General features: G+C 36.0%; 1 protein-coding gene across 15 annotated transcripts in view; it reads left to right on the top strand.

The window, feature by feature from the left end:
* Positions 1-18,099, top strand: part of LOC113403750 (tight junction protein ZO-3-like) — a 109,531-nt gene extending 91,432 nt beyond the window's left edge. For 5 of the 15 annotated variants that reach the window (XM_064218095.1, XM_064218102.1, XM_064218103.1 and 2 more), the window contains 21 exons: positions 91-157; positions 414-564; positions 808-940; positions 1,193-1,336; positions 1,554-1,726; positions 2,360-2,531; positions 2,837-3,053; positions 3,540-3,720; positions 5,598-5,822; positions 6,109-6,268; positions 6,614-6,720; positions 7,204-7,332; positions 8,013-8,128; positions 8,783-8,881; positions 10,562-10,870; positions 11,379-11,535; positions 11,763-11,879; positions 12,154-12,253; positions 12,545-12,620; positions 13,517-15,978; positions 17,082-18,099. In XM_064218095.1, coding sequence (XP_064074165.1) covers positions 91-157; positions 414-564; positions 808-940; positions 1,193-1,336; positions 1,554-1,726; positions 2,360-2,531; positions 2,837-3,053; positions 3,540-3,720; positions 5,598-5,822; positions 6,109-6,268; positions 6,614-6,720; positions 7,204-7,332; positions 8,013-8,128; positions 8,783-8,881; positions 10,562-10,870; positions 11,379-11,535; positions 11,763-11,879; positions 12,154-12,253; positions 12,545-12,620; positions 13,517-15,978; positions 17,082-17,305 — 5,519 coding nt within the window. In that variant the 3' untranslated portion in view covers positions 17,306-18,099. Of the gene's footprint in view, positions 1-90; positions 158-413; positions 565-807; positions 941-1,192; positions 1,337-1,553; positions 1,727-2,359; positions 2,532-2,836; positions 3,054-3,539; positions 3,721-5,597; positions 5,823-6,108; positions 6,269-6,613; positions 6,721-7,203; positions 7,333-8,012; positions 8,129-8,782; positions 8,882-10,561; positions 10,871-11,378; positions 11,536-11,762; positions 11,880-12,153; positions 12,254-12,544; positions 12,621-13,516; positions 15,979-16,405; positions 16,487-17,081 lie in introns of all 15 variants that reach the window. The other 10 variants (XR_010309485.1, XM_064218101.1, XM_064218100.1 and 7 more) reach the window with 10 other exon arrangements.
* The last annotated feature ends 219 nt before the right edge of the window (positions 18,100-18,318 follow it).

The following is an 18,318-nucleotide window of genomic DNA, read 5'->3' as shown; positions in this document are numbered from 1 at the left end:
TTATTATGTATTTTGCTTTTAATCGATCGTTATGATTTTTCATACACTCTATTGAGACAATCATTCGAAGTTGTCCATTTTAATTTACAGATTACTATAGCAGCCGAAGGCAATTGTACGAAGAAGATGGTATGACCAATCAGAGGAACAAGCCGCCGTGAGTATTTGTCGCCTCAACGAAATTAATTCTATGTTGCATTTTAGTGTCTATATACATATATATTTTGCTTTGACAAAACAGTTCAGACCTTTTACTTCTGTGTAAAAGATCCTCAGTCTAATAAATAAATTTAGAAATGTGAGTAGAAAAAAAAGGTTTTAAACATGCGAAATCATATATGTTTTTCTGAATTATAGTCGAATTTCGACCACGGGCAGAACACTATTATACATTAATTTTTTTTTTATTTTAGGAGCGAACCAAGATTAATAAGTTTCCAAAAGGAAGGTTCAGTGGGACTCAGATTGTGTGGTGGAAATCGATCTGGCGTTTTTGTATCTGGAGTTCAACCGACCAGCCCCGCTGCGCTACAGGGACTCCAGCCAGCAGATAAAATTCTCAAGGTTCTAGTCTTTATTAAATAAAATTTAAAGAAAAATATTGGATTTCAAGAACTATCTAGAACGTTAAAAATGTATCTGAATTCACAGGGAAATTTGCGAAATTTCCACAACGACCAATACTGATTTCTCATCGTATTGATTTAAAATTGTGTCTAGTCCAATTTAAAAAAAAAAATTGGTCTATTAAAAGATATAGTAGTATGATATAACAATTGATTTAATCCACATCTTTTTTTTCTTCAGGTCAACGACATGGAAATGAAAGGGGTAACACGGGAGGAGGCAGTTCTGTTCCTGCTAAGTTTACAAGAAAGAATAGACCTGATAGTACAGCACTCGCCCGACGAGTATAACGCAGTAGCCAGCGGACAGATGCGTGAGTAATATATTTGAAGAAACATATCAACCAGACAAAAAGATACGTGTGCGTCTCGGGTTACCCGACAGAAGTGATAATTTAAAAAAAACGTCTGTCCGAAATACGGCTGTGGGTGTGAGTGGAGGAGCCTCCGTTGCCGCATGCGTAAGAGAAAGGGAAGACGGGCGCCGTAACGCGTTACGTAACGTTTTACCCTCCCATAAGAAGTTATCACTTAAATTTTTTTTTAAATAATACCCGATATTCCAGCCGGTGACTCGTTTCACATCAAGACACACTTCCACTACACGGAACCCACGGAGGGCGAGATGTCGTTCCGCTGCGGAGACGTGTTCCACGTGCTCGATACTCTTCACAACGGGACTGTCGGTGCTTGGCACGTGTACCGGATAGGTGAGCTAAACCGACTTCGCGGCAAATTTCATATAATGGCCAAATTTAAAATTTTCAACCACAACCACATTTTCATTTATTTTACCTTGAAAACGAACTATGTTACATATATATTTAATACACAAGTGACCTATTATATATGTATCATTCCCCACTATTTCCAAAAAAAGGATAAAGTAACTAACAGTTAAAAACTAATTTAAAAATCTCGGTTTAGGTCGTAACAACCAAGAGGTTCAAAAAGGCACAATACCAAACAAAGCTCGCGCTGAAGAACTAGCGACGGCCCAGTTCAACGCTACCAAGAAGGAGATGTCTGGAAATGACGTTAAACATAATTTCTTTAGAAGGAGACGTTCGACGCATCGACGCAGCAAGAGCTTAGGAAAGGTATAATTAACTATATTTTTTTGCTTTAGGTACTATTAGTGACACGTTGTAAATATGTACTGAGTAGCAGTACATATTTACAACGTGTCGCCTAACATTCAAGACGAGTTGTATGTACATACCTTAGATTTTTTTTAACTATTCTTACTACTATTAATGTAATATTTCTTTTATTATCTAAAGAAGACATATATGATATTTAAAATTAAAATCAATATTATAATATAATTATTTAATTTTTGAATGTATTAAAAAGTATAGTTACTTTAAAGTGGAGTTGTTTTTTAAGTTTACTTTTCGAAATCAATATTCTTCAGTTTTAAAGGAAAGCGATGCTAATGGAAAATTTCAGTCTCGACTTGGTAATATTGGAAATATGAAGTCGTCAGGCGTAGCTTTATGTATCATATAAATTATATAAGCTAAACAAATTTAATTGAAAACTCAATTTCTAAGTTTCCAACAATGGTGCTTCATTGAAAGATAACAAATAAACTCTTTTTAATTCTCATTTAACTATGTATATTTTATTACATCGGTTTCTCAAAGAATAGGAAAGATTACTTTGGTTATTTTCCGAAGTATCACAAACAGCCGTAACTGAACTCCGAACTCGTGCTCGTGTGGTTCCAGGAGCACTGGGACGAGGTGGTGCTGTCGGACAGCATCAGCAAGTTCCCGGCGTACGAGCGCGTGGTGCTGAAGCAGCCCGGCTTCGTGCGGCCCGTCATCGTGCTGGGCGCCGTGGCCGACCTGGCGCGCGAGCGCCTGCTGGCCGACAGCCCCGACAACTTCTCCTCGCCCAGTGAGTGCCGACCGTTGCGACGATGTTCATAACTTCGTTTTCCTTAAAATTGCCACTAATCTTCTTGGCCAGTATTTCTGGTAAAAAGGATAATATACCGCTAAAGTAACGAAATAAAGTATCAAAATATATTTTACTTGAGACACCTATTTGCTGAAACTCAGCAGTAACTAATTAAACATTCCATCATTTTTGGACAACATATTAGTAGTAAAATAGTAAACAATCGTTTAAACAAAATTTGATACATTGTGGACATAAATAAATACAATTTTTTGTGTGACTTACAATAAATACAATTCCAGAAATGGACAGCACTCTTGAGGACAGTAAAACCAAGTCCACGGGTATCATTCGCTTATCCAGCATCAGAAGCATCATGGAGCGAGGGAAACACGCCTTACTGGATATCACACCTAACGCCGTGGACAGGCTTAACTATGCTCAGTTTTACCCTATAGTTATATTTATGAAGGCAGACAGCAAACATATCATTAAACAACTTAGAAGCGGCTTGCCCAAGTAAGTAACTAGTTTTGAATCAATTTACTTAAGCCTTATTATAGGTATGGATACTGGCAAACTCCACAGGGTCACCTGATGTATTAGTTTCCACCGCCCATAGACACAATGGCTAATAGCAATGCAAGACCGCAAAACCAACCTTGGAAACGAATACGTTATGTCCCTTGTGTGTGTAGTAACACTGGTCAAACATCAAACCGGAATACAACAGTATTGCCATAAGAAGCAAATCATATAATATAAGCAAATCCTAATACAGAATATTTCTCTGAGCTTAAAAAATTACAAATCTGTAAATAAAATAGGGAATCTTAATTTTCCGCTTCTGACGTCACAAAGGATCAGTTAATCAATTGAAAACTGCTAAACTAATGAAATATATTTATTTTTATAATAAATTAACACATTTTATTTTTGAATCATGGTGTGTCTCAAATTGATTTAATATATATTTTTTTTAATAAATAAATTATATAATTCAAGATCAGCCCACAAATCATCTAAGAAGCTCCTCGAGCAATGTCAACACATGGAGCGCGTGTGGGGACACGTGTTCACGCACACCATCACACTCAGCGAGGCCAACCAGAACACGTGGTTCAACAAGCTCTGTGACCTCATACAGAGGACTCAACAGCAGCAGCTATGGGTTTCGGAGACCAAGGTCAGCTTGATAATGTTTATCATATATAAAAAATATATTTATATATATTTGGTTAATCCAGTCGTTCGTTCTTTTTGTATCTGTCAATGTCGATAATTCATAAATGTATTATGAATATTATTTAACTGTCAACCAATATATGTATATGCTTTAAGATAATTAATATTTCAAATTAAACGTAAATGCAGTTATGCTCAAGGTATTTGCTTGGTCAAGGTGTTGGGTGCATTTGGTATATACTTTATAATTATATGCTCTCTGTATAACCTCATAAAGATATATGGATTCGACATAAAGTAATATGAGTACATTTTTTGATAATTAAAAGTATGTGATGTAACGTGACGCAGCCATATATCTCCAAGTATATTTATGTACAAGGCATATTAACCAATTTCTTTCTGTTCTGTCTTGCGGCGGTGTAGCACGTTGAAATGGTGTCGGACATATACTTTCCTCAGCCACCATCCCCTTACCCCGCCTTTTATCCCATATCGTACCCTATCAGCTATTATCCACCATCCCCCCAAAAACCAGCTCGCATAAACATGTCTTCATCAAACTCTAACACTAAACTCACCAATCGCCATGACGTGTATGACGCTAACAGAAATCGTGTTGTCCCTTACTACTATTCTGAAACGATCCCATGCATGCCGAATAATATGTATAGCACGCCTAAACCATACCCAAACAGAAATAGGCCTATGAGTAACCAATATGATGAGAGGCAGCAGCTCTACCACAGATCTAAAATGAATCCGAGACTGCAAAACTCCAGCATCAGTCCGGAACTGTCCCAAATCTTTAATAAGAGCAATGGCGTCCAATCTTTCAGACCTTACAGTGTTCTAGAAACGTCTAAAAATTCACCATTACCGAATATGCAAAGACCGACTTCGGTTGTTCCCGTTACGGAACAATTTAGACCAGCGTCCATGTTCTTCCAAGACGATTCTAGAAAGACCAATGAAGTACCCGAATGGAAGGCACGTCTCCAAAAGGAAATGCCTAAACCCATATTGGATAAATCTTCGAAAAAGATTTGCCTAATACCAAACTGTAAATGCAATAATAAACCCGCTAACAATCTCATTAGGCACAGTGAATCTCGAACTCTTCCTTCAGTCTCTGAAAGATCTCTTGATAAAGTGAAAAACCTCTCCCTCCCAACTCTAAAGTTAGATGAATTGGATAAATTTGGCAAGGAAGAGGAAATACAAGTTGAACGAGACTCCCTCTCTTTAAATAAGCCTGTGTCAGAGCAACATTTAGGTTATGTTTAGATGCGAGGAGTAAGAGCTTCTATATATTTATCGTAAAAAGTTACCACTAGACATAGCATACTATTATTATTTACTTATATATTTTATTTAACGCTTACATATTGTTATATTACCTACTTAACAAGCATTCAATGATAGCGCTATAAATTGCATTGTGCTTTTAAACTTTTCGCTTTATAAATATATTTTTTAATTATTTTTTGTTGTGTTATTTTGTTGCCTTATATCAATCTGTTAATTGATTTAAATATTTTTTGTGTGTATAATTTTGTAAATACCACCAAATATCAGTGTAATATACCACGTTTGATAATAATTAAGAATAAACATTCAAATAAAGTAATTAAACTCACTCGTCTTCGCTTGAAGATAATTAATGTTCTATAAAAAATATTATTTGAATGTATATTTCTGAGTGAACCTTGCATTAATCATTCACAGACACTAAACATGATTTTAGTATCTGTAAAGTTTTTGAGCAATCATTCATTTGTCTTGTCTTATCACCCCATTCCATACCCACCCTCGACGCTGCGGCTCAAACATGGAACACTGAAACAAAATGGATGCTAAACAAAATGGCGGACACAGAGGCCAGAGCCGCTGTCAGACGACTTTTTATTCTCGATGTCTTCGAGCTCAGAGAACAGATTATCGTACGCGTCTAGTCCTGAAAGTGACTTGGAAGTCAGTCCGCCACCAGCACCGAGACTAGTGAAGTCATCATCGGACCCGTCCATAGCGACCACTCAAGATAACATGGATCGTGACGATGATATCAATCAAATGACCGACGCGGTGCCTCCGCCATATTCGGTAATTAACTCATTACATACAAATCATTGAGTACAGTCAGTCATTTGCAACACAAAATTAAACCTTAATGCCTAGAAGATAGAACATATATATTTTTTTCTTTTCATTATAAGGGAGAAGGTTGAAAAAATAACTGATTGTACTCAAAATTATCATCGACACAACTTATATGTAATCAATAAATCAATTACATAAAATTAATAACATTGAAATGCTTTCGAAACATTTTTGTCATTGCAAAATTAAATTTAAGTCTGTGGTGTTAAAGTTCTTTTTGCAACAACAGCAAGGTGGCTACGATAGCAAATACGGTTTTGCCAACGGTAACGGCCCGCAAAGCAACGGCGGCAATCATAGCCAGAATATGCCTCCGACGAGTGAAGCACCGCCTTACCAGTGTACTCCGATGACACATTCACCCCCGCACTCGCCTCTGTACGGAACTGGTAAGATATGTTGATATGAGATCTGCGCCGGCAATACTACAAAGGTGTGCGCAATCATATGTGCACATATCTCTCTTTCGTTATCCGATGGGACGTCAAATGTAACTCGACCGGAATGAATTTGGGCGTAAGTTATACTATGTGAAATACGAAAAAGTATCCATGAGAGAAAGTAGGTTTTATTTAAACATTGTCTATGTTGCAAAACTATTTGTTCAAATTGGATACTTTTGAAACTCAATAATCTCGCTGACATAATTTTTATTTAAGAAAATAAGTGTCCGGCGTTGCAATTTTGCTTGAAACAATGAGCAGCTTTAATAGAGAAAGTGTCCCGCGTTGCAGTGCCCGAGCTGCCGCCGCGCAGCGGGCCGGCGGGGCGGCCGGCGGGCGGCGTGCTGCTGCCCGCGCCGCCGCCCAGCCGCGCGCACGGCTTGCGCCACAACCCCGCGGTACGCCTTTGTGACCATACATACTAGCATTTAAGAACCTAGACCATACCTACGGCACCGTACTCCTGTCGTGTATATCCGAATCAGCTTCTACGATGAGATATTGGTGCGTCTTTTTATAATTCGAAGGTCGTATGCATGACATCCCTGTTACATTAAAATACAAATATATTACTTCACTTAGGTACTTGTAAAAACTCACATGAAGAATGATTTTTACAAAATATGTAATAACTTCACCAATTGTACTTACTATTGTTGTGTATTGTGATTATGAAAGATAATGTGCATTTTACTCAGCCGTGGCTTAGTAGCGTTGATTTATTTACTTTTATATTTTCTATATATTCATTTACATTTATTATATATTTTAAGCAAACTTTTAACCTGTTACATTTATAATCATAAATAATCTATTCGTATTTTTATAAGCATTACTAAATTGATCGTTTAATGAATATGTTCATTAATTTCGTGATTTAGGGTCGTCCGAGTGCCCAGGAGAGGTTGTTCGGTCCGCCGAAGGAGAACAGTGAGGATACAGCGACGTACAGCGCGCGACCGGCGCACGGACAGGGCTCCCTGGACAGGCACAGACATCCAAACAATCCGGTAAATTTTCTATAATTGAATTACGAGGTCTTTTTTTATCTAGGAAATACTGCCAGCATTTTTGCCGCCTTTCCACGCGGTCATGATTTGTACAGTAACTACTTTTAAAATTTATTTGCTTATGATTGAGCCCTTAATGTAAACTATAAATTATTGATAGCATAATAAAATTTATAATTTACAAATAACACCGAAAGTTACGAACCAATATGGTATAAAAACGCCAAGTATAATACTTTATATCAATATATTATTTACTATAGGCAATTAAAGGCATAGAGTAACTCTTTAAATAGCACTGAATAATCTTCTTGGCTATAGTTTATTCCAATCGAAGAAGGAATAAAGATAAACAAAGCTTAGGTTTACGTGTGCCACGCGATTCCCAAATAGCTCAGCTATATTGTGCCCTACTAACAGTTCTTGTTTAACATAACATTATTTATAATACAACAGTATTCCATTTAAGGACTTATATGCACTTTAATTTTAATTCCAAATATTCGATAACAGTTTCGTCGACGTTCAAAACGCTTTTCGAAAACCATAATGAATATCATAAACTGTTCAAGCTCGACAATGATATCGCGTCAAATCAATGTCGAATGTTGTATATCTGGCTTTCGTCGTCTGTGGAATGTGTGTTGGAATAGATTATACATTAGTCCCCGCACGCACAGAACTACGACGGCACGCCGCCCTACGACTACAGCGGGCCGGCGTCCAACAGCAACTCCATGGGCTCGTGTCGCCTGCCGCCCAACGCGCCCGACGACCTCAAGGTCGCTCCCTCCATGTGAGTCACTACAGTCTATGATCACATTCAAATATCTAAATACTTTCTTAAATAATTACCTACAGTAGATTAAATGTAAAATTATTTCCAGTCCAAATAAATTGTTCATATTTAAAAGTAGTTGTAAAATTTCGCTTTTAATGTTGCTTGTAAATAAAAATATAAATAATAGAAAAGCTACACCAAAGTCACTTCTGTGATGATTTGTTTAATTAAATAAAAAAGTCTATTATTTCACAAATAACCTCGTAACTTAATACCTTATTGTACTATGGAAATGTAAAATTTTAGTAATATTTCTTGCTGCTTGTAGCATTGTTCAATAGTCGAAAAAATTAAATATTGTTACACAATTGACCTAAAAAAAAATATTTTTTTCTTAGAATTAATCTTTGAAAACTTTAACAATATCAATTTTAATAGTATTTTGTTTATTATGTATATACTATGTGTAATCATAATCTTAAGAATATTTAACACGAGAGATCGTGCCAGCTTATCTCTGTCATTGATTTCTTCCAGCCAATATTGTTAACAATAATACATACAGTAAATAAAATAATTTATTACGTTCAAATGCATCAAATTAAAAAAAATCTTTGTTAAATTCATTGAATCAAAAATACACTCTACAATAAGACTCTACCCCACCAGCAAACTGGACCCCCCGCCCCCCAACCCCGCGCACAGTCCGCAGCGGACACACGAACACAACTCGCTGGACTACACGCGGCCGCCGCCGGATAACTACAGGTTAGTGAATTTTATATAATCAATACATATCACAGCAAGTAAATTAGCTATTAATACGAATATAATATCAGTTTATACTTTCCAAATGAATTCTTATTTTAACTTATTAATATGTTTTATAATTTAATTATTATCATCCTTAATGATATACAGAAAGTACATGTTAACTTTATTAGTGATCAGGAGTTTTTGATTTGTGTTCTATGACGTATGCCGTCAGTGTCGAACCTGCGACTTTGCTCCCAGAGTAGGGAACTATCTTGAAAGACGCCGTAACATACCGTTATTCAGTGACGTTTTAATTTTATACCCTATGACATGACATATGATTTTGCTCTTATTATTAAAACAAACTCTTGATATTTTAGTATAGTGCGTTGAGATATCATCGGTAATGGGGCTAAGATCATACGGATCGAATTGCAGAGTGATTTGAGCACTTTTTTACTGTAGTTCCCCAGTTGGCTTCTATTAAACATATAAAAATTGGTCAAATTAAGGGAAAACTTAAACATTTTAAGAATCGTTCATTTTTATTATATATACGTAATATTACTCCAGAGGTTATACGAAGTTGTTATACAAATAACAAGTTAATATAAATATAAGTCTATAAATTAATTATATTAATTATTATCATTCCTATTAAAATTCGTCACGGTATTTACTTCTTGCTGCTTAATTACATCATAGAAATACTATGTCATACAATTAATATTACATACATTTAGTAACAATTAAATTACAGTTTAATAATAATTATTATTAAATTTAAATAGTATGATAATTTATTATCTAAACACTTATATTTCTGAATTGCATATAAGAATTTGATTTATAAATACATACTTAGATTATTTCTATATCTAGGTAGACTGACGCACTACAAAATAACTAAAACAAACGAGACCACTTTTTTATCTTAGTGTGCGTATTCGTCAAACGTCATTCTACTTTACTAGTGTGCGTGCACTTTTATTCTTAGTGTGTGTGACAGCTACGCTTCATACTCGCCAAACGTCATACTACTTTACTAGTGTGCGTGTACCCTACGAAGCGTTCTCTGCTTTGACACTCTATTCAGATATATAAATAATAATTAAAGGATAAATACTTCAAATAGAACAAATTACTTTAGCTTTTCTTTGTATTCGCTTGTCTCTACCTGGTATTGTTTTATTTTATTACATTTCTTCGAAATTTCTAAAACAAAAGATAGTTTCAAATAATAATACTTGCTTTTAATCTCTTCGCTAATCCATTGTTGGGATAAGAGTTTTGTATTCGGTTTGAAATTTGAAGACTTTGTATTTGAATTCCTTTTGCAAACGTTATTTATAAGCCGCACGCGGGTTTGAACGCAGACCCTCAAGATATATTATCAAAACTAATATGATATGATATGACAATACAAACAAAAAATATATATTCAAAGAAAACATATTATATTCGTTTAATTTTGAAATGATGTTAAGAAAGTTAAGTTTGTGGAAACTAAAAAGAACTAAAATTTCTTAAGGCATTAGAATTAAACTTGCGACTTTCTCGAGCAATATTAAATTAAAAAATGATGGTTAGTATTATGTACCAAATTTCTAAAAAAAGTATTAAGTCAAATTCCTTTTCATTTTTCACATAGATGTAAGAACAGATTTTTAAAACAAATTTAATTGTTCACAGAGTTCAAGACAACTACCGCAGCCCGCAGACTCGACCACCGCCGATGAACGGCAATAGTCCGCACGCCCAAAATTCTCACAGCGCGCAAAATTCTCATAGTGCGCAAAATTCCCACAGCGCCCAAAATTCTCACAGCGGTCAAAATTCTCATAACGCGCAAAATTCTCACAACGCCCAAAATTCCCATAACGCCCAAAATTCTCACAACGCCCAAAATCCTCATAACACCCACAACGTGCCCACCACCCCGATGCACGCTAGAGGACCGTCTTTACCAAACGTCCCGACCAACGATCATGCTAAGTACAGGTGAGTTTGCTTGAAATAAATACGTCGTTAATAATAGGAAGGCCCCATAAATACGAGCACATCAACGGCCCAAAAACACCGACACTTTTAGAAATTTTGACTATTTTGAGTTATTTTATTTTACCTTAATAACTTAATCAGTGAAAGAGAGTAACTACTGAGTTATTTTTAGGTTCTTCTCGATATAATTTATATTCCGAACCGGTTGAAGATTCACATTTAATGAAAAACGTAACATTAATATTTAAAAGTCCTGTGTTAAGAATACAGATTATCTTGTTTTTGAATGCACAAACTTCAAGAAATAAGAAATTTTGTTGTTTTTGTTTTGATAATAATTTATAAGTAAGTAGGTATTTACTCAGACGAGCTCGCTTTTAAAACTTAATCAAACAATAACAACTTTCATTTCCTCTTTTTACATAAGTAGTTCTTTCTAAATGTTAACTGCTCAAATACTGAAAAATCTAAAAAACAACGTTATTTTTTTAATTATTTGTCCTCTTAGTGCGCGCACGAACTCTGCTTCCCAAGCGGACTACAGTGGTCGAGCGCCGCCCTACAAGCCTGTACCGCCACCCAAGCCCAAGCACTACCGTCCGCCCGATCAGCCCCACCAGCAGCTACCACCACACCAGACCCACCAGCCGCATCCGCGCAACGGGGTGAGTGCGATTACAATAATGTTATACGTTTTATAACTGTTACCCTAAACATAAATCTAGTACCAGTAACAAAATCTGATGTCATGCATCATAACGTTCAAATAAAGTGGATTTTTATTCGTTTTTTTTTCAAAATATTTGATGAAGCTATTAGTAATAAATTAGCATTTTGGTAAGCTTTGAAGTGATATGAATACCATGATATCGACACGGTACGCATCCGATAGAGTACAGCCCTGGCTGCCCCGCAGAGCCTGGAGGCGGCGGGCGCGGCGCCGCACTACTCGCACGCGCACTCGCACTCGCAGCCGCACCGCGCGCCGCACGCGCACGCCTACCACCAGGTGAGGCCCGATCTACTTGGATTCTACGTACTTTATTGAAACGGACACGAGCGCTTGAAGCGTGACTGAGCCGGTGCTACCACATGTACGAGGGTCAGACCGTCTCCCTTCCCAAGGTCCTTCGCATTGGTGATCTAAGGAATGGTTAAATGTTTCCACCGCCTGTATACACTGGCGATCACTTACCGCCAGGTGGCCCGTGTGCCCGTCCGTCGACCTCTTTAAAAAAGGATATTGGTATAAAATAGCATAAACATTGAAATAATGATCGCAGCAGAACATGTACGGGTCTGGTCTGGGCGCGCAGTCTCCGCCGTACGCCGGCCCGCCGCCGCACCGAGCCATCAACTTGCCGCACAACCCGCATCTCATAGGTAACACACTCGGACAATGTCATTACGACCTCCTGGTCATTGCTGCTGTCGAAAATTTCGATTGCTATAGAGAATTTTATTGGTTCGATCTAGGATTTGGGTCACTAATAAAAATTCGACACACACGTCGACATTCATACTTATTGATATACGTATTAACAAAAAATAATTAGATAAAAGTTGGCTTAAGCACACCTTAACATTGAATAATAATTAATCCTCAAATCACAAAGATATAAAAACACAAAGACCAAACTTTTTTTTTTTGTTTAAATACATGAAAATTTTCAGATTTAGCTGGAAGTCGAGAACAGCGAGGGTCGGCATTCGAGTTGTATAGAAAACCTCAGCATATGCACAATTTGAGGTAACATATAAGTTCTCATATCGCATTCGTCATAGCACCAAATAGTTAAAGTCTTTCGAGTAATACACCATTTTTATTAGTAATCAAATTGTCTCAATTAAATAAATCAAAACTTAAGTCAGTATTTTGTTGAACTAGTCATGCATGTTCCCAATTCATAGTTAAGGAACTCTATAAAATCTCTCTTATCCAAGCCCCTGTACAATTTGCTCTAACATGCAAACACCGATCGCTTCACAACGACTAACAATGTCTTGTCGGGCCACAGTATTAGTTATGGTATCGTATGTGGTTATTAAATTATAAATATTATGTATTTGTAACATATTATATCCTATATCGGGGCGTATTCGATTGTTATTTATTCAATAACGTATGTTATTCAAGTAGTACGTTTGACAAAACTATTGGCAGTGCGTGTCTGCATTTTAGTGCAATTGTTGATTTCTTCCAAGCATATTGAACTAATTTGTCAAATTCTTTATCTTCTATGTAGATCTCTTAAAATATATTTAAAAAAATCTATCATTTGTATCTCCTTGACTATAACATATTAGATTTTCTATGTAGCTCTAGTATGTAATTATATATTGGATACAATATATTATTTAAAATCTTTATTTTGTAATTTTTATTATTTGTGTCTAACATTATTTTAAGACATTTATTTCAATATGCTTTTAGTAGAAACACGAAATTCATCATTTATAAAATATCATTGTCAGTAGGGACATTTCAGACTATTCAATATTATCCGGTAACTGAACAGTATCATTGTATATATTACTTTATATGTATTATACTATACTATAGTATACTATTGAAGTATCTGAGGTGTCCTTATATAAATATCATTGAGTAACTAAGACGGTGTTTTTGGTTGTGGGTTTCCGCAGCTCATCCGATGCCATGAACTCCAGTGTGGAGCCAGACGAAACATTCTCACCAAAAACTAAAAAGAAATTATCTAAAAAACCATCATTCATTAAAAACGCCGTACTCGATTTATTCCGTTCGAAATCGAAAAACTCTCAGAAAGTTTGTCGACAGAAGTCACTGTGTGAGAATGACTTGCAACAGAGATACGCACAGCAAATGCCGATGCTGAGACGAGAGAAGTCTGATCTCGGTGACATCCACGTCAGGAACACTCAGATCAAGAACAAAATGTTGCAACGTAGCAATTCGTCCTCGTGTGAAAAGCCCGTCTTAAAACCGATATTAAAAAGGCAAAGCTCATTCTGTGACGATAGAAACGGTTCAATTTACACCGTAAGAGATTACGAAACCAAAACTATCGTCAAAAACTTAAGGAGACAGAACTCCATGTGTGAAATAGAAACTGAACCTAAAGTTACCCCTCTACTTCGTAGACAGAATTCTCTCATAGAATATAATAGGAGAGGTGTCTATGGACAGTCTTCCAGCTTTAATATGATTACCAAAATAGATCCTATTTACCAAAGACAACAGCAAATAAAGCACGAACCATTTTATCCTACTCAACCTCTACCTCCAGAACCAATTTACCAAAGCAAAGAACATATTGTTTATGATCCGATTCCTAAACCAAGAAGGACGTACGCCTCGCTGTATGATACTTCTAGCGAAAATCCCTACGCTAGCAGATCAGAGATCTCGAATCAAAGCTTTGAAAATCCGTATGGGAACCGTGAAACACTATCGATGCCTCTATTAGATTCACCTTACGCAACAAGAGCTGAATGCGTCAGGGAAGATCCTTATGCAAATAAAAGTGAAATAGTAGAGAGCTCATATATGATGACACAAGATATTCCAAGAAAACCAGAACCTCTGTACGCAGAATCCCAATACACTAGCAAAGAACAAATGTTAAGGAATAGAATGACATCCGAAAGTCCCTATGCAACGAAAGAAGACATGCTCCGTCAAAGATTTTCAGAATCTCCATACAATACAAAAGAAGATATGCTAAAACAAAGGTTGGATGGTTCATTAACTAAAGAACCTACTTATGGTAAAAGGACATATGAGCCACCTCCAAGTACATCTTGGTCTGAAAATTCCTATGCTATTCGGCCGGATAGAAGGCTTCAGACTCCAGTTAATTATCCTGGAAGAATGTCGCCTATGAGCAAATGTATGAGTGAACCTCCTTATGCTAGTAGAACGGAAATGATGACAAGAATTAATCAAACGGAATCGCCTTACGCTACTCGATCTGAAGTTAAGTCTAGTTGTTCTGATAACCATTATAACACTACAAGTGATAGTTTAGATTACACGCAGAATATAAGACCTGCATCAGCAGAATGTACGTATGTTTCTAGACAGGAAATACTATCACAAAAAGCTGCTTTATTGGCAAATAAAGAATCAACTTACGGAAGTAAGTTAGAGGAAAAACTAGAGATTATAAAACAAAGAAATCAAGCAAAAAAAGAAAAGATTTATCAGACGAGATTAGAAGCAAATGAGAGCGATTCTTTAAAAAGCAGAGAGCCATTGTACGTATCAAAAAGGGAACTGAAAGATAGTGTTATATACGAATCACACCAAGAAGCTAAAGAAGTACCATTACCTTTAAGCCAAGAAGGCAGTGCAAGAAGTAGTCCTTATGAACTTAGCGATGCCAATCATTTATCGCGCCGAGAACCATTATACCAAACGCCAGCGGAAGCTCTAACTGGTGAATCTGATACATTCCAGGAAATAGATTTTTCTAAATTAAGATTAACAGAGTCTCAAACTGATTCCGAAAAAGAAAAATCAAAGAGTTTGGAAAGCAAAATATTGAAAGGCGAACCTCTGTATTCACCTAGGTTGCATGGTAAGGCTGATCATATATCTAACGCTCTAAAAGTGACAACTTCGCCAGTGCCTTACGAATCTTCTACATCAATGGAGACACATTATGCCTCAGAATGTAGTATGAACTTTGAAAACAAACCTCAAAGTACCCCATACACATCTCAAGATTTAAACGACCGTTCGTTAAAAACCAATCGGACGGTCACGTTTTGTGAACGTATAATCGAAAAAAGTCCGGAAAGCAGTCAAGATAATTCAGAAAATGCATCCACTAGTAGAAATGAAACGACTGTAATAAATAATGACACGACAGTTCTTAAAGCCGATGTATCAGAGGACAATGAATCCGGCAATAAAACTAATGAAGTGGAACCCGATGGACCTCACACGACCTGGGGAGTGTTTGACAGTGACGGTGGCATACTAGAAGATAGGCATTGGGGCGTATCTCTGATCATTCCACCAAAAGCAATAGCTCCAGGAATCAAACAAAAAATCTATTTTACCGTGTCTGATCCGCGACTGAGCCAACGCGTGGGGGGACCTCCCATCGATATGGATAACGGTAATGCTTTTATAACGAAGCACGCGATGAATGTAGTATCGTAGACTGCACTTACTAATTGGCAATTAACGTTTGCGAATGAAATGAAAATTAAAATTTGGGAGCAACAGTGGTTGTTATTGGAAATGTGATAGAATGTTTTTTTGAACGAAAATACTTTTTATTTCTGTATTTGATACGATATTTTTTTATAAAATATCTATTGCATGTATATGGCATGATAATATCTATTAGTCGTAGCAAATATTAGCGCCTTATCTTCTCCTGAAATATAAGATGATCAAAACTTACATCACAAGCACATTTAAAGTCATTAACCATTAAAAACAGTTTCCGTTTTGATATAAATATCGATTCATTTTCATTTTTACACGTTCAATGACGTCATAACTAACACTGGGTAAAACATTTGGTTATTTTTGCGCAGTTACTACCACTCAATACACTCGTACTTAACGATTGACCAGAGGAGAAGAAGACAATGCTACGTACAACCGACAATGTGATCGTAGGTTTGAACAAATATTTGCAAACATTTGTGCACTGTATATTTGGAAATACACATCATAAAGTGTTTTTGCATCGACTGATTTGTGTTTGGTCAATTTCTTGTTTCTTTGTCAGTCCTGAATTTTGCAGAATTTGTTCCGTCTAAGAGGTATTTGGTGTTATTTGTTTGGTGCTTGGTGTTATCATGAGAATTGTTTATCATTATGTTTTTCGCTTTGCTTGTCTAACACTATGCACTAATGTGTTGCGATTTGTGTTTGTGTGTTCCGTTTTTGTCAATCCCATGTTTCTATAATCTTATAATTTATTTAATTCGAACCTTCCAAGTTTACTTTATATTTCACCGTTTTTTAAATATTGCACAGTTTTCTTTCAATTTTCTTAATTAATTATACGATAGCACTTAACTTTATTACGAAATTCAATCAATATATTGCACGTTTTCTCGTTGAACCGATTCATAAAATTAATTTTGAAGTAAACTCTATCATTTCCACGTAGATAGTTTTATTATTTCTACATTCAAGCACAGTTTTTCTATGCTTCAATCGTATAATTGAAATCTTTAAATGTAACTTGAGTTTTAATGACAGGTGAAGCAATGCTGTCCCCACTAGTGATGTGCGGTCCGCAAGGTCTAGTGTTTCTAAAGCCAGTGACACTGCGGCTGCCGCACTGCGCCAACGCCGTCCCATCACTAGGGCTCACGATCAAGGCCACGGATACTGAAGCGCATCTCAGCACGGACTGGGATCAGATACATCTGCCAGCGACTACAACTCTCAACACGGTCGCGGTCAAAGTTGACCACTTTTAGGAATCTTCAAATTGTATGCCAAATGATTACTTGGTATTGCCGCCTTTAATGAGTGTGTTGCAATAAAAAAAAAAATTGATCGTATTTTAGGTGATTTTAAAAGGTTGCATATGAATGAATTGTGTAATAACGTTTTTTTTTTGTTTATGATTTATTAAGACAAATAAAACATGCGTTCCATTTTGCTACCAAGATAGTAGTCTAAATAAAGCCAAAATAGCGTCAAGTTTTTTTTTTTCGTTTAAAATTATTCACCCACCTGATTTTGTAACTTTAAATATTTTTTCATAACGATAATGTAAGTATGTGGTGCTAGACAGTGACAATTAAAAGAAATCTAAGAATGTGCATATCGATACGAATCTCCTTAATGGATTTGTAACAATAAGTTACTAATTAATTAAAAATGTATTGATTATTTAACTAAAATGCCTTACGTAATCTAGAATACCTTTAATTTAAGATTTATTATGTTCATATTGTTATTTTAAAATTAGAATTAATTTTATAATAAAAACGAAATGTGCACAGACTAAAAATTCGAATAAGAAATTGGCTTTCGCAGATAAAAAATGGATTTAGTTACATTATTGTTTTTGATATTAAAAAAAAATAATTTTAATGTTACTTTTAATTTTGTAACTTTGGCCTTCGTGGCATAGTCATATACCTATGTTATGTATGCGTAGATATTAAGAGTGCGTAAGCGAACGACTGTATGTATATTTTATTGTTACTAGTACTTCGCTGATTTACCTTGACTCGGTTATTAAATTTGTATCTAATAAAAATAATATAGTGTTTCATTTTTGAATTTAGAACTATTTACTTGGTGGTAGGGCTTTGTGCAAGCTCCTTTTGGAAGATACAACTCACTCATCATAATATATTCTACCGCCAAACAGCAATACTAAATATTGTTGATTTCCGCTTCGAAGGGGGGGGGGGTGAGCCGGATTAATTACAAGAACATAACATCTTAGTTCCCATGGTTGGTAGGGCATTGGTGATAT

This window comes from Vanessa tameamea, chromosome 20 (genome assembly GCF_037043105.1).
Source record: "Vanessa tameamea isolate UH-Manoa-2023 chromosome 20, ilVanTame1 primary haplotype, whole genome shotgun sequence".
Taxonomy (NCBI): domain Eukaryota; kingdom Metazoa; phylum Arthropoda; class Insecta; order Lepidoptera; family Nymphalidae; genus Vanessa; species Vanessa tameamea.
This window is presented reverse-complemented; position numbering and strand designations above follow the sequence as displayed.